General features: G+C 49.9%; 1 protein-coding gene across 1 annotated transcript; it reads right to left on the reverse strand.

Moving 5' to 3' along the window:
- Positions 1-11,858: 11,858 nt before the first annotated feature.
- Positions 11,859-13,361, reverse strand: C1QTNF8 (C1q and TNF related 8). Its single transcript, XM_050317588.1, has 2 exons — positions 13,082-13,361; positions 11,859-12,409 (listed from the first exon to the last, which is right to left on the reverse strand). Exons 1-2 carry the CDS (start codon positions 13,359-13,361, stop codon positions 11,859-11,861), a joined length of 831 nt encoding a protein of 276 aa, XP_050173545.1.
- Positions 13,362-16,965: the final 3,604 nt, after the last annotated feature.

The following is a 16,965-nucleotide window of genomic DNA, read 5'->3' on the forward strand; positions in this document are numbered from 1 at the left end:
GCTCCCAGTTTTAAGCTTGCAAGTTTGGTGTGAGGTGGGCTCTGATTCCCTCAGTTTTCCACCTCTGAAACCAGCCCAGTGCTTCTTTTCCCACACCTACATGGCAGAGGGATTTGGAAGTGCCAGCACCACAGTTTTATTAAGATCTCACAGGAATGGTCACTTTTTATGAAAGGGAGAAGTCCTGGTGCATCAATTTGGTGTCTATTCTACATAAGTGTCCATTCCCTAATCCAGGTTGGGGGTTTTGCTGGAAAACACAGCTCTAGATGGACAATCAGGTGGCTCTTGTCGATGAATCTCCAGAAAAATGTGCAGTTTGGCATTACCTTCTCCAAGAGGGACAACTTGGGGGGGGGAAATTGGGGTTCAGTGGGGCCCTCCTGGGGCAAAGAGGATGAACTGATCACTCAGAGTGGGTCTTGTTGGAGTGTCCAACCTGTTCACCCCCCATCCATCAGGGCACGGCCAGGATGGTGATGCTGAGCCTGGGGGAGTGCTCAGTGTCCCCAGAGCCCCCTGTGTGACACTCAACAGCCACAGCAGGGGTGAGGGGGGTGGAAAATGGACCAGGCAACTTCTGCCAGGGCCCAGGGGTTCTATGTGTGTTTGGTGCAGGCTGGAAACAATTTATGGCCAAAGTGCAGGTGATTTGTGCACAGTGCCAGAAGGGGAGGATGAAATCTGGGTAAAAACCTTGGGAAATTGCTCCCTGAAGCACAGGAAGAAGCAGCTCGGTATTTAGCATCAGGCAGGGGGTTTGACATCCTGAGTGCTGAAATAGGAACAAAACCCAGGCTGCCAGAGCCTGTCTGAGTCCTTGTGCAGCCAGACCTGCCCTTGCTATCTGCTCTGTGTTATCTGCTGGGGTCCCTGCTCAATCACACTCAGCCCTGGCTGTAATTTCCCTCCCTATCTCTGAGCCCTGGGCACATTTCCTGCCCTGGGAGCAGCCCTGTGTGAGCAGGGTGAGCAGCTCTTCCCTCAGGATCTCACTCTGCCCTCCTCAAAACCTCGTCTGAGTTACAATGAAAATGACAAAAAATTAGTCCTTCTTTTCCTCCTCCCTGCAAACCACCCTCAAAACCAGGCACTTCTGGCTTTTGAAGAGGTTTTGCAGCCCAAGTCAGCTCAGGTTTTACCTTTCACTGGCCTTTGGGGAGATTTGCTGCCAGCCCAGAGTGGGAGAATTCCAACCAGAGACCTGCAGTGGGGAGTTACCAACGTGCCCCTGGCAGGTTGAGACTGATGGCTGATGGCAAACAGCCCTTTCCACGGGATTTCCACAGCCAGTGGAATGATTCTGCCAGGGATTTATACCCAACCAGGCCTTATCTGGGGAGTACTGACTGATTTTATTCTCTGCCAGCTGGGGGTTGGGCAAATAAGTGACTGACTGTGCTGTGAAAACACAGCAGGAAGGGATTGGAGAGTGGCAGCATGTGCTGTGAGAAATGTGTTATTTCTGCTGCTAAAATGACAGAAAAAGGCAGAGAAATGTTTTTGCCAAGTTCTCTTTCTATACATTAATAAATTAGGCCTGGTTGAATTTGCATTAGGGGAGGTTAAACAGACTGAGCAGAGGACACAGCAGGTTCTTTAAGCTGGACTGACTCATCCTCCTCTCAGCCCAGGCATGACCTAAAATACAGGGATGCTCCTCATCACAGGAGGCCAAAACAACCTTTCCCTCTTTCCCAGTTTCCTGCCAGGTGAAGTCTCAGGAGGACTTTGATCCAGTGCAGCCATTTGGCCAGGGGGGTCAGAATTCCTCCTGGAACTCAGGGGTGGGAAATGACTGGAAAGCTGAAGCCTGGGGTGCTCAGGTGAGCCAAGAGCCAGGTTTAGGACTACCCCCTCAAGCAGGCTTGCAAAGGCTGGGGTTGGGAACAGTAATTTGTTATTTATTTCTCTTTTTCCCTGCAGTGGCAGAACAAAGCAAAACACATTTCTTTCCTTGGCCACCAGTTTGCAGTTGAGCCTCAACCTTTCAATTTATCAGTCAATAAACCAGAGCTCTCCCAGCTCCTGTGGTTGCACAGTGATGGGGATGGATGGATGGACACTCCCCCCTCCCTCCTGTTGTGGGTTTTTTTGGGGGGTTTTTGATTTGCTTTTTAACTCCTTTGTGAATATTTTCTTGTTTTCTCTCCCTTTTGATCACAGACCAGGGTCTGGCTGAACCATCAAAGGTGATGCAGTCAGTGCATGGTGAATCAAGCCCTGGCCTCAGGTTACATCCATGCAAATCCAGAGCAGCAGGAAAACCACCTGGGACTCACCAGAAAGGATAATTTGGCCCTGAGGACAACAAAGGGGAGTCAGTCACAGCAATTTCAGTGGGATTTTGGGTTTGTGACAGGGAGGACTCTTGACTGGCATTAACTTGGGTGCCAAATCCATCAGGAAGAGTAAAAACAGGGCCCATCCCATCAGTCTTCAGCCCATGGACACAACACAACTGCACCCAGGGAAAGGCAGGGGCACAAAACAGTCTGACATCACTGCTCTACCCCTAAATAGGGTCTGTCCAAGGGTCCCACCTCAGAGGGAGTGCCAGGGCTGTCCCACTGGCATCCTTGGGGATTTTACCACCCACTGATCCTGGCTTGATTTAGGACTCCAGCCAGGAACACCTTGTTCCTTGGAAAGAAAAAGGGCTTTAATAAATGAAGATATGAGGGAAAGAGTTCAAACCTGGCACTGCTTTAGCAGAGCAAAGGCCATATCTCTCCCCCCCTCTGCAGAATTTGATCACATTTGGTATTAACCAATAAAAGTTTATTCTGAAGGGATCAGACACCTAAAAAACAGGCTGATAAACCCGAGAGGGGAGGCAGAGATTGTGTTTCCCTCTGCCCTTGTGGGTGCCCAGATGTTGGTTCAGCGTGCCTGACCCTTGTGGGCTTCCTAGTCCTACCATCCTTCCTCCCAGCAACCAGGGAAGCATCAGAACCCAAACTGTCAGCCCAAAATCACAGAAGCCTGTGATGGTTTGGGTTGGAAGGGGCTTTAAAGATCCTCCAGTTCCAAGCAAAATGTGGAGGTTTGTTCCCAACCTGCCCCTGCCTGGGCTGTGAGTGTGCAAAGCTGCTGTGAAAACAGGGAATAATTATAAAAACATTGCTTTTTGTCCCTTTTAATGTTTGTCTTCTGCCAGAAAAGGGAAATACAGGCAGGTTCCCTCCAGCACAGCAATACACTGGATACCTTCCACTGCTCCAGGAGGGAAACTCAGCCTTGCATCATCCTGAGGGTGGAAACTCTCTGTCCCTCTTTCATTCACTCCTAACCCTGTTGCCTCTAGTCCCAAATCAACATTTATCTTAATTATGTCTCAGCTAACGAGGCTCTAAGAGTTTATTAAACAGGCTTTTGTGTTCCCTAATTGAAAATCTCAGTGCAGAGATCTCGGTGCCGCTCCTGGGCAAGCGGCTGTGGGAGGCTGAGAGGCTGGGACAGGGCACAGTGACCCCCTTGTAGGGCCACTGCTCTGCTCCCCAGCTGCTGCTCTGGCAGGAGAGCTGCTGGGGACAGCTGGGAACTTGGTCCCCAACACAGTGGTTCTCTTCTGGGGGCAGTGGGATGTGGAATGTGGGATGTGGAAAGGCCCAGTGCCCACGCACGGGGTCACCTGGGAGGGCTGAATGTCTCTGAAACACGAGGGCAGGACTGCCAGGGACCATGTGGGGGATGAATCATGGAACAGAGGATGGGTTGGGTTGGCAGGGACCTTAAAGCTCATCCAGTGCCACCCCCTGCCGTGGGCAGGGACACCTCCCACTAGTCCCAGGTTGCTCCAAGTGTGGTCTCGAACACTTCCAGGGATCCGGGGGCAGCCACAGCTTCTCTGGGCAACCTGTTCTGTTCTCATCCTTGGATCTGTCTTCATCTTAACCCTACTGCATCTGTGCTGCCCCTTGGAGTGATCCTGGATCCTTTTGGAGTGGGCCTGCCCCGGGAGCTTTGCCACATCCCCAGCTGCCGTGGGGGTCACAGCAGGTACCACCGGAATCTGCAGAGAAGGTCGGATCACTCCAGGTCCTGCTTTTGACCAAGGACCAGACCGACCCCACCTCTTCTCCCACTCCCCCTGGGTCAGGATTGGGATCAGGGCAGCCAGGAAATGGATGTTCCAGCGGGCACATCCAGCATTTCCACTGCTGCTGCTGCTGCTGCTGCCATGCATCGCATTTAACCAGCGGATTTAGGGAGGCTTTCAACGCTCCAATTGCCAGTGAAAGCAGGCAAATGACCTTTCCAGCAAACAGCTCTCGGAGGAATTTGGTGCCAGCACAAATGCCTGACCCCAGCTCTAGCTGGAGGAGCTCTTTTCCTGGCCTTTTTAGCTCGACTCCTCCCTGGATCCCTGGATCCTGCTGACCACCCCTCCCAGTGCCGTGAAGCCGTGGCCACCCCGGCTCTTCTCTCATCCCCCAAAGAAAAAAAAGACTTCGCTCAGGCTTGAGCTGAGCCTCCAAAAGCTCGGCTTGCTCTTTCCCCAAAGCTTTCCTGTTGTTCTGGGGGAGCCAAGGGTTTCCCCAGCAGCTTGGCAGTGGATTCCTGAGGAGCCAGGCGAGCTGACAGCACCTCCCAACACATCCCATCAAAACATGTCATTCCTTTGACAAAGCCTGACAAATCCCCCAGGAAAATCTGTCCTCCCAGCCAGCCATTCCCAGCAAGCAGCAGACAGAAGTGACACCCCCCAACACTGGTGTGGTTTTTTGGTGGTTTGGTTTTTTTTTTTGCCTTTTTTTTTTTTTTTTTCTTTTTTTTTTTTACACATTTCAAACCCAATCACTGAAACCCCAGAGATTGAGTGACACTTTTAATACCTCGACAGACAATTCCTCCAATTAAAATCTCCCTCTTCAGCTTTTTCTTGGCCGAGCTTTTGATTCATGAAAGGATTACAAATGTTGCCTCTGTGGCTGCCCTGCTGAAAACAAACACCCACGTGAATGAAGGTCAAGGAATCCCTGCCCTGGGCCCACCTGAGCTTCACAGGGCTGAAAATCACGTTTGGTTATTGTAATTTCTGTTTGAGTCCCCTGTTATGAATATTCATTGAGGTCCGTGAAAACCTCTCAGTAAAAGGATTTTCAACTGCTGGAGACCAAAGGGCTTTGCTGAAGTGCTCGTGTGTAGAAGTCAAACAAGCCAGTGCTGGGACACAGGAGCAGCTTTTGAAGTGATTCAGGTTTTTATTCCAAGAAAAACAGGGATAATTGAGGGGGAAAGTCACACGTTCAGGTTGTAAAAGTGACATTTGCAGGACACAGCAATTCCAAAGGGCTTCCAGGTGGGGATCTCAGAGGGGTGAGCAGTGACTGATGTGCTCCACTGGGGATTTCTGGGCCCCTGGGTTTCAGCAGGGTCATCCTGCAATCCTCCAGGTGGTGGTTTTGCTCCTTCCCTCTTTGAGTAGCAGCCAAATGGGGTCAGAATTCCCAAATCAATATTGCTCATGTCTTAACACAAACCTCCCTGGGAGCAGCAGGATCTGCTAAACCCAGCCCTCTGTTCCCCTGAGCCTGCTGGCCCGGGGGTTGTCACTGGGATCCAAACATTTCCCGTGATCCACCATCCTGGCACAGCTTGGATCCGTGCAGCAGCATCCTTAAAAACTGCAAGGCCAAATTTTAGCACCTTCCCCTGCCCATCACCTCCTGCAGCCCAGGCAGGAGCTGCTCCTTCCTCCCCCTGGGGTTTGTTCCCAGCACAGCTTATCCAGCTCCACCATCTCCCTCACCTCAAATGTCTGGGTCGGTCACCTCAACCCGCACTTTTTTTTCCATGTCACATTTATTCCTGCCCATTTTGGTGTTGCTGGAATGACTCCCTGTAAAGCCAGGCTGGTTGCTATGAGATGGATGATGCTCTGGGCTTCCTGTGTTCCCTCTCTCTCTTTCCTGCTGCCATCTCGTAACACTTAATCCTCCCTTATCTCTCCATCTTTCCCTGAAAAGTCACTGAAGGTGAAAGCTTGCTCCACTTGCTCTGTCCCCATCTACCCTGAGCCTTTAAGCTCCAGTTTGTGACCTTGGGCCAGTTCCATGAGCCAAACCACTCCAGGATTCCAGGATCCTGGCACTGCAGACCCTGACTGATGATCCCAGGCTGGGAGACAGGGGTGGTGTCACTCTGGTTGGGCTCAGTGACCTCAGAGACCTCTTCCCACTTGAACAACTCTGTGATTTCAGGGATGCAGATTCCCCCCCCTCCATCATTCCCACTGCTTGGCTCGGTGTGTATTTTCCAGCTCAGCCCCACATTTACACGGGGTTAGAAACCCTCTGGAACTGCGTTTCCCGCATGGAAGATTTTGGTGGATGCCGGAGAAACCCGAACAGAATTCGGGGACGGGGGTTCCTGCCGTGGAAATGCCACTGTGCTGCGCTGATTCCTGTCAGCAGCCGGGGAAATGCTCGTCAGGAGATGGAATATTTGCCAGTGTGGGATGCGGGGCCGTCAGCCCCGTCTGGCACCCTCCATATGGGGCTGCTGTCACCCGTGGGGGGGCTGCAGGAGGAGGGCCCAGGCTGAGGTGTGAGGGCTTCACAGAGCTGCAAACAGGACAGCACAAGAGCCTGGTTAATTCTGGGAGTGCACAATTAATTGCCACCTTACTGGAAGGGGGTTAATTTATTTATTTATTTATTTTCTTTCTTTTTTACTCCAGATCCTCCAGAGAAACACGTGGTGGGATCCACCCCTGGAGCACTGGGAGGAGGAGAAGCCCAAAATCTCCCTGTGGGTTACAAAATAGGGACACACGAGCAGCAGGTGCTCTGGAGGGGGGGTGGGAATGGGACACATCTCATGTTTGGGATTGGCTTCCACTATCCCAGGTTCCTCCAGCCTGGCCTTGGACACTCCCAGGGCTGGGGCAGCCACAGCTTCTCTGGGCACTCTCTGCAAGGGTCTCATGACAGGAACCAGCTAAAACCAGGAGGAATTCAGTCCCAGATCACTCCAGGTGACATTCCCTGCTGGGCAAGTCTCTGAAGCACTTGTGTCTCTCACAGGGATGGACCTGGGGCTGGCTGGGGGAGGATTTCATCCTCTGTGAATCCCTGGAGACATTTCCAGTAGGATATTAAACCACCTCCGTGTTGTTCCCAGAGCAGGAGCTGCATTGTCAGAGCTGCACTTAGCAAAGAGCATTTGCAATTTGCAGAGAGCACAAAAAAAAGGGAGCGTGGAAAATAGAATTGTGCGAAAAGCTCATTCACAAAGCTGTTTATCTTCCTTTTTTTCGCTCTTTTCCTCCTTCCCCAAACCTTACAAGGTGCAGCTCAACAGCTGACACTGATCCTAATCATCTAATTAAATGCTGAAGGAATTCGAAGTACAGCACATCCTGCACACCCAGAGGAAAGAAATACAACATTCCCCAGATTTTTGACTGTTGCTCTGCCTGAAGCCTCTTCCCAACACTTTGGGAAATGCCATTCCCAGCTTCCCAGCCGGGCAGACCGTAGAGAAGGGTGGGGAAGCAGCCGGTGCTGCCCAACCCGTGCGGGCCAAAGTCTGCAGCCTTTTGAGCGCGGATCGCTCCCCGCCCTGTAAGTGGTTTCTGTTTGTTTTAACACTTTCCCCTTCTATCTCCTGCGTTTTATGTGCGGCTTTAAATCTGTGTTAGTGAATAGGTCCTTACCGGAGTCATTAAGTTCCATTCAACTCATCCAAAGGCAATCCATTAGCTTTATTTGTTGCCTGGTTCCCTTATCTGCCCCGATGTTATCTGCCTGTTCCTGTTGTAAAAGGAAAGTTTCCTTATGGAGAGAGGAAGAAAGCAGTTTGCCCAAGGCAGAGGTGCCTGTTGTTCTTACCCTGACCTTCCCGAAAGCCAGGAGGGCTGGAACCTCACCAAAACAATCTCTTCACCACCAAAAAAAATTAAAAAAAAAAAAAAAAAAAAGGGCTGCAAGAAGATGGGAATGTGGGGTCTGTTGGATACTCTCACTGAAAACAAAAAACAAAACAACAAAAAAAAGGGAGAATCATTGACCGCAAGGGGTGAGCACAACAAGCAGAACAGGCAGGGTGTGCCAGGGGAAGTTGAAGTTGGATATTATGGAAATTTCCACATCCAAAGGGTTGTCCAGCCCAGGGCAGAGGGGGAGTCCCCATCACCACCCTGGAGGGGTTTAAAAGCCACGGGGGATTTTTTGGACTTGGGAAGTTGCAGCATATTTAAAGCGAGGGGAAAACAGCCCCGGCTCAGCTTCTCCAGAGGGGGAATTTTTAGTAGGAGCTACTTCTTGTGGCTTTTCCAGCCTCAGACTTCGATCTGCAGGAAAGGCAGGTTTGGAGGGCACGGTGCAGCCTGTTCTGAGTCCTCTGTGCCAGCAAAGCTGCCCCCGTCATTGCTGGCAGATCCCATCGACGGCTTCCTGGGATGGAGAGCTGGTCTTTCAATCTGCAGCCACTTGAGGAGTCTGATCCTCCTTCTGCTTCGAGTGTTTTTTCCTCATGCTGAGCATAAATCTCTCCCTGCCCTCACTCAGTGAAGGTGGGCAGGTCCTTTGTTTGCTCTCCCATCCATCACCTTTTTGGAACAGGGACAGGTCCTGTCCCAGCTCCTCCTCGGGAGGGGCTCTGATGCCAAAGAGAGGGGGTGGAACGGGTTTATCTCCTGCCCACTGCCAAAGTTTGGAGCAGTAATTGTAGTTTTTGCAGCTCTGAAGTCAGGAAGCTGAAGGGATGTTGCCTTAAAGGCTCCTGTTCTCCATTTCCATCTGCCCAGGTTCCTCTGCCTCCCCCATCTCTGGCCCTGCCCCAGGGCCAGGGGGGTTATTTTGGCAATTAAATCAATTTTAAAAATTGGTTTATGGGAGCCTTGAGCTGGGGGCTTCACCTTCCACGAGATCTGGGGAGAGAGGGACCCTCAGGAGGGCTTATATTGCTTAATCAAATGCCCCAGGGAATTCTGGCAGCTGAGGCTGCTTTGTCCTTTCAATGTAATTCTGGATCTGACAGATCCCTCCTGGTTCAGTTCAAAGCACCAAATGCAAAATACCAATTTAGGGAACCAATTGGGAAAATAAATACAAATTAAGCTTTTTTTTTTTTTCTTCCCCATTTAAATTCGAGCACTTAAACTCCTACTTTCCTCTCTTCAAAATAAAAACAATAATAAAAAAAAGAACTTTAAAAGCTTTTCCAAAGTTCAGTTTCCAATCTACATATTGATGGGGGAAAAAATAAAAGAAAAAAAAGGTATTTAAATTCTGTTCTTATAAGAAAGAGCCTGGCAGGCTGCCCGTGTGGGGATGAGAGATCTCAAATATTTGTGCTTTGGATTGGATTCATTAAACTCCTCTAACTAGAGATGTTTCTCCCAGCCCTTAAAGCTGGAAAAACTTGATGATGCTTTCAAAAGGTGGAATTAGGAATGTCTTTGTACATTAAGCTTTTCAGATATTTCAATTTTTCTCCCAGGTTGAGATTTTCTTTTTTTTTTATTATTTTTTTTTTAAAATGCTAGAAATGACTAATTTGAATAATGCAGGCAAGCCAAGAACCTTTTTGATGCTTTGAAAGGTCATTCTGCAACCTGCAAACAGCGTGGCTTTAGTGATTTACCTGCTGATGGCACAAAGGTCAGGAGGGTTTAAATGTGTCCTGTGCCTTCAATAATCAAAATATCCCTCCCTGTGTGTTCTGGAGATCTGGATAAAGGGATAGAGAGGGTGGATTTTTGCTTTCTTCTTAGCAGAAAGTAACTTTTCCAGAATCAGTGTGGATCAACACAAGCCAAAGAGGGGAAGGAGAAGGTGTGAAATGAATTTATCTCCTCCCTGTTGCCAAAGTTTGGACCAGTAATTGCAAATTTTGCAGCTTTGAAGTCAGAGAACTAAAGGCATTCTGGTTTGGTTTTGGTTTTTGTTTTTTTCCCTGGCAATAATTCCAGCTGGATCAGGTTTTTTTTTCCTTTTTAACGATGGGAGGGAGCCAAAAGTGCAGGAAAGCTGCTGGATTATGAGGAATTCCCATTCCCAGGCAGTGACCACGTCAGCCTGGGAATGCTCCTGCTCCAGCACTTCCAGAGGTTCTGCAGCAACGCCCTGCACCCAGACTGGGACCTGAGCTGTAAAATCCAGCTGGGAGAGGGGGGATTTAGAGGCAGAAAAAGATTTGGGGCTCTCAGATGTGGGTTTAAAAGCTCTGCAATTCTCCCGCGTTTCCTTTGCCGATGGAAGCAGGAGCAGACCGGGAGGTTCAAGGCTTGGGACCCGTTTCCATCCCGATTTTCCTTTGCAGTTGGGCTGCTTAAAAATCCCTGTCTGCAGGGAGAGTGTGAGAGCTGAAAGATTTGGTATTTATTTGATAAAATAAGGGTGATTAATTCCTCTGTCTCCCCATTCTGACCCCTGGTGATGGTTGTTTATTGGCCTGCAGAGGAGAGGAGTTGGGGGCCAGTTTAATTTCTGGAGTCCTTCGGTGTTAAAGTCACTCAAACTGCCTGCACAGATTATTCCATGTTCATTCTGGTGCTGTGGAAAGGTTTTGGGGGCGGAAAAAATCGAACAAAGGCAGGTCCTGAAAGCAATACCTTTATTTCAGCTACTTTTCCAACAGCTGTGGGAAGGAGTTTGCCTGGCAAGGGCTTCTCCTGGATCCTTCTTGCAAACAGTTCAGGAGGAGAAACTGAGTGAGTAGGAAGGGAGGAATGGGACAAAAAGGTGATTTTTGCTGCATTTACCTTTCCACTGTTCTATCAATAATTTTGTAGGAAAAATGAAAGAACCCAAATCTCCTAAAATATCAAATATCACTGATTTTTTTTTTTTTGGTAGAAAAGACCCCTTTTCTTCCCAGTTTTCCTCTCCATTTCCCAGAAATGATAGTGCCATAAGATGGCAATTTTCCAGGCATGGAATTCCAGCTAGGCAAATTCCAAACATCCCACCGTTTTTGAATGGGAAACACACATTCCCAGGATGTTCTTCTGAGGAATACTGGTGTTAGTACAGAGGGGCAGCTGTGGCTCTTACAGCTCTGTGCCTCTGGAAAAGCTTTCCCAGGTGGAAATGCCGTTATTTAACTCTGGAATTGTGCTCTCAGAGCGAAATATTGCACACAAAACTGTCATTTAGGGTTAATGTGCTGTGCAAAACATTGCTTATAACATTGGGGTGTTCTTGCCCACCTGAGTGGAGCATCCCTGGGGAGGGTGGGCCCTGATGAGCAGTGCAAGGATTCCCAAATAGCAGGAATACTCACATTCCTTAATTAGCACCCACATAACTGGTCCTTAGGTATAATTAATTTTTTTTTTCCTCTCAGGCAGAGCAAAGGAGTTCAGTTTTTGCTGCCAGCTTGGCAGAGCCTTCAGGGGTGTCACTGGGGGTCTGTTCTGGGTTACCTGGCTGGAGCTGAAGCCTTGTGGGTGCTTGTGCAGCTTGTAGCACCTTGGAACAGCCACCTCCCTCCTCACTGGGCACGGACAGACAACCCTCATGGATCTATAACCCTTCCTGGACTATTCAAAGATTCCCAAATAGCAGAAATAACGACATTCCTTAATTAGCACCAGATAAATGCTATGGGCCTTAGGTATAATTAATTTTTTTTCACTCAAGCAGAGCAAAGGAGTTAAACTTTTGCTGCCAGCTCGGGAGGGGCATCACTGGGGGTCTGCACAGGGTGACAGGGCCGGAGCTGAAGCCTTGTGGGTGCTTGTGCAGCTTTGCAGCACCTTGGAACAGCCACCTCCCTCCTCACTGGGCATGGACAGGCAGCTCTGATGGACCTGTAACCCTCCCAGGTGGAACCAGAGGTGCATTCCTAAGAGGGGGAGCCACTACTGCATCTACCAGAGCTTCGAGCCCGCAGCCGGAGAGCAGCTACTCCTCCACGGCGGGCTTGACCAGGTGCCCGTTGAAAATGATGTAAACATCGGACTCCTCGCTGTAAATGGCGTTTTCCCTCTCCCTCTTGAAGAGCCTGACCCAGACCTCGTCCCCCTCCTGCAGGTCCAGCATGAGGCTCTGGCTCTGCATGATGCTGCGGTCGCTGGGCTGCGCGTACAGGATGGCCGCGGGCTGCGCGTTCCTCATCAGGTGCACGTAGGTCTCCTTGAAGTTCCACGTGTGGACGTTGAGGCTGAAGTAGTAGATGCCTGCCACGTAGCAGAAGAACTTGCCCGAGAACATGTTGAAGTGCTGGTAGAGGTTGACGAACTCGGTGTCGAAGGTGACGTGCTGGAAGTAGTCGGAGCTGTGCAGGGGTTTCCTCCGGCCCACCGAGAAGGCGGCGAAGAGCTGCTTGCAGGAGTGGCCCTGAGGGCCAGGCTGCCCTTTCTGGCCCTTCCTGCCGTTCAGGCCACGTAGCCCTCTCTCTCCATCCTTCCCAGCTGCTCCAGGGAACCCCTTCTCTCCCATCTCGCCCTTCTCGCCTGCGAGCAGAAAGGGAAACCTCGTGAGACGCGAGCACGGCAAAGCCCGAGCTGCAGGAAGGTCCTGGTGGGAGACAACGAGCAGAGAAGGTGCTGGGGCACTGTTTTCCCAGCACAGAAGGCTGAAAATGTTGGTCAAACATCAGCACTTTCCCATTTTTCAGGAGGATGAAGCCAGGGGGAAGCTGGTGGTGCTGATGTTCCATGTCCAACAGTGGAGATCCATGGCCTGACCACACCAGGTAAATGAACCCAGTGTTCATCTCCCACCCCCTCGGTGCAGAGATGGGGGCAACACCACTTTTTGGTTCTGCTGAGGGCCTGATTTGGGCCTGGCAGAGAGTGCTGGGTCTTGTCTCTGCTCTCAGGACTCCTGGAACACCTCCTGCATTTCACACTTTGCTTTTCCTTGTCTGCCTTGCTGAGACAAGGAATGCACCGTGCAAAAAGCCTTTTTTCCACCCATAGTTTTTAAACCACTTAGTAATTTAGTGAGAACATTTGAATCTGGGTTTTGGCGTGACCTAAGGACTGTGAACTTCCAGGACTTTGGGGTTTTGATGGATTGGAGAACTTTTGCAGCTGTTTCGGGTGGACATACGGGAAGAGTTCGTGGAGGAGGGAGCAGCCAGGCGGGAAAAGGCTGCGATGGGGGTGGTTGGCTGTACCCACCTTTGAGGATGGTGATGTCTATGGTGGGCTGGACTTTGGGCACAGGGTAGGGGTTGCTGCTCATCCTGGTGTGCCTGGAGGAGATGATGGACACGGGCTGCTCCGAGGGGCCGCAGCAGCGCACGCACGACAGGCGCCGGGGCAAGCCCTTCTCCGGCTCGGCTCCGACGCTCCCCGCGGACACCAGGAGCAGCAGGAGCACCACCCTCATCTTCAGCAGGGCCAGCTGGACCAGCAAAGGGACAGGAGTTATTAACACAGCGATTCCAATCAGAGCCATCTGTTGGGGTTACCTCGGGGTGCTTTTCTCGGGGTTAATTATTGACGGAGCTCGGAGCGGCACCGGGAGACTCCGGGTGGGGACGGTGCCCCACGGCCCTGCTGTTTACAAGCAGTGGAAAAGGCAACCCCTGTCCCTCGTCACCTGAAATAGCTGACAAGAGACACCAGGTAAACAAGAGAAGGAAAAAAAAAACCACCCCAAACCAAACAAAACCCGCTGAGATGAGAAGCTCCAGCTCTGCTGGAAGTGCACTCGCTGCTCTTGGAACAGCCCCTACAAAAGCTTCTGGGTAAAAGACACACCAAAAAAAAGCCACAAATCCTGAAAAGTTCAAAATGAAAGGGAGAATATGCAACTTTATTTAAATATAGAGCCTGAGTCGATTTTTTTTTTTTTCCCTGAGAAAAAAAAACCTGAAGAAAAGTGAAACTTAAAGAAACAAAAAGTGTTTCTCTCTTTAGACGTTCTCCTGCAGCCTCTGGCTGGGAACCTCTTCCCAGTAACCTCTTCCCAAGAAGACTCGTGGTTCTGACCATGCCCACGTGCTCTCCCCAGCAGAATTCCTGTGTGGACTTTCCCTTTTTATTTTCCAGTGTGTGTGGAATGCAAAGCCAAATAGCTGCAAAAAAAAAAGAACCCCAAAAACCAAAGCCAAGTGGGATTTGCTCTGCACAAACATTGGTTTTTGAGAGGCTCTTGTGTTGCATTTTCAGCTGCTGCTGGTGAGCTCTGAAAGCCCTGAGCGAAATACAGGGAGGACATGCTGGAAATAATGAAATGATGGGAATTTTTGTCTGGCTCCCCATCCCTGGGGAGGGATTGGAGCTGGAGACAGGCAGCTGCCTCCTGGTTCCATGTGTAATTAGTGTCATCCCACTGATTGCAGTGGTGCTCCACACAGGGCAGAGTTTCTGGATCGATGCCTTAATGGAGCTTCTCCAAGGTCCAATTAGTGAGATGGACTTGTATTGACCTCAGGCTGGGAACAGCTCCTCCAGCTCCTCTTCTCCCAGCTTTAATTCCTGGAACAGAGGGGGAAGGTGGGGTCTGGATGTCCTGGACTTCAGGAATTGCTCTGTGAACACACAGGTCCCACCTGCAGAGGGAGGGAGGGAATCCTGCCCTGGAGCTGCTCAAAGGCCTCACTGGGAACAAAATGAGCCAGGTGGGAAAACAGAGAGGAAAAAAAGTGTCAATATTTTTTCTTCTCGTTCTTACCTGCCCCAAAGGGCTGTCATTCACACCTTTTATTACTTGGTGTAATGCAGCTCCCTGGAAACCCCATAAACACTCATTAGCAGCAACATAATAATGACTTTCCCTCTGCCAGCAGGGCAAGTCCTTTCATCAAATCCCTCAGAACCTGAAATATCTTCCTGCTCGTGGCTGTCCCTCATTCCAGGAGGGATCAATACTCCTTTTCTATCAGCGTTCAGGGCTTGAATTTCATTTTCATTAAGTCCTTTTTAATTTCCACTCCCTTCTTAAGCCATCCTTGTGCTGCCAGCCAGGAACAGAAAAGCATCACCGGTTTAAAAGTGAGGAATCACCAGCCTGGGTGTGACCAGAGCAGGATGTTGGACTGCAGAGAGGATTTGGGATTTCTGGGGTGTCCTGTAGAGTTGTGCACAGCTCACATGACAGGAATTCAAGTCCCCACTCAAGGATTTGTGGCCACTTGCACGATTCAGGAAGAGCAATTACAAATACAGCAATTATTGGCTGGAAATTGCATTGGTGGGGAAAAAAGAAGCAAATGATGCAACAATTCAGTCCATTCAGGGCATCCTGGAGCTGACACCTCCACACCACCATTTCCTTCAAAATTTAGTGAAATTATTACTTTGTTGTGGCAGAAACATGAGTTTGGTTGGGATATTTTGTGGTCAGGTGAGGGCTTGATGAGGTAGGTGAGTAAACAGAGGCTCAGGTTTACAGCCTGGGCATAATAAAAAAGGACAGGAGAAGTCAAATAGGAAAGAGGTGGAAAGGAAGGAGGCTGAGAGGACTGCAAGGAAAGAATGATGAATCCTGGAATGGTTTGGGTGGGAAGGGACCTTAAAGCCCATCCAGTCCCACCCCTGCCATGGGCAGGGACACCTCCCACCAGCCCAGGTTGCTCCAACCTGGCCTTGGACACTTCCAGGGATAAATTCAGCAGGGTGGGATTGTTTGACCGACATCCAGCATAAAAGCAGAGCTCAGGGGAAGAGAAACCTCAAACCAGAGAAAATCTGGGACAGGAAAGGAAATAAGCATGGTAAGAATTTCCCTGTAACCAGATCATGTCGAGCTGGAGGAAAGAACGGTCCGAGCCAAATTTCAGAGGAGAAGCAAATATAACCCTTGTGGTGGGGAAGACAAATTGGGCACCTGAAAAAAAATGCAAAAAGGATGAGGTTCAGAATTTAAGCTCTGTGAGGAAAAGTGAGGGGTTGTTTTTAACAGTTTGGGTGTTTTTTTTCACTTAAAGCCAATTATTGGGACCTTGTTTTGTCAAATATGCTGGTGAGGGATTTGGCTTGGGCTGCAGAGGTTTTTCTTCCTCAAAAGGCAGCAAAAAACAAACTGAGCTTTGTCTGCTCTGGTCCCAACTCACTCCAAGGCTGTGGCTGCCCCATCCCTGGAAGTGTCCAAGGCCAGGCTGGACGGGGCTGGAGCAATCTGGGCTGGTGGGAGCTGTCCCTGCCCAGGGTCACCTGTCCCCCCCCAGCAAAATCCAAGGCTGACCAGATGATTAAATAGTGTATTTTTACTCTGCACTGACCCTGGAAGTACCTGACTTCAATCTAATCCATCAAGCTTTTTATTTACATGTTTTTAGCCTGCTATGAATTACCTGCTTCCAAAGGGCTGTTTTTCCAGTGGCACTTGGCATTCCCAGTGTGTGCCAGCCAAAAAAGCCCAATTCCCACCATGCAGGGCTTTAGGGATCCCCCCAAACCCTGGCTGAAGAAGGGCAGAAACCATTAGTTCTGCTTCAGGGAGTTCAGTGAGGTGATTCTTTCTTCTCATGTGCAAGTCCTGATTTAAATATCTTTCCTTGACATCCTTTCAGCTGCAGAGAGCACCTTGATTGATTTTTTGGGGGATGCTGATTGAGTTTAATCTCAGAGCTCAAGGTAGATTTTGTCTGAGGCACATTTGCTCATGCAAAGCTTTTTAATCTTCCCCTGTGCCTGAAGAATTTCCATGCCCTGATCTAAAGGAACACATTTGGGCAACAGAAACGATAAGAAATCACTGAAATAGCTGCAAGAAATACTTCAATTTACTTTGCAACAGAGAGAGTGAAGCAGGAAGGCAAAGCCAGCCAGCCTGGAGGCTGCATCCAGAGGTTTTCCCTGTGGATAACAATGTGGGATTTGCAGGTTGAACCCCAATCTTGCCTGCCCTGTTGGAACCCCAAGCAGCCCCTGTGGGATTGATTTACAGGTCATGCCAAAGGTGTGGATCTGCCTCAACCCACCCCATCCCTTTTTTCCCTGGAAGTGTGTCCTTACCTTGCAGGGCAGCTGGAAGGATAAATCCCACTGAGAACTGTGCTGAGCTGTGACATCCAGAGTTCACGAGGTGGGAACTGCTCCGGGATGCATCCCTT

The sequence above is a fragment of the Myiozetetes cayanensis genome, unplaced genomic scaffold, assembly GCF_022539395.1.
Source record: "Myiozetetes cayanensis isolate MyiCay16 unplaced genomic scaffold, myiCay2020 scf20-37, whole genome shotgun sequence".
Taxonomy (NCBI): Eukaryota; Metazoa; Chordata; class Aves; order Passeriformes; family Tyrannidae; genus Myiozetetes; species Myiozetetes cayanensis.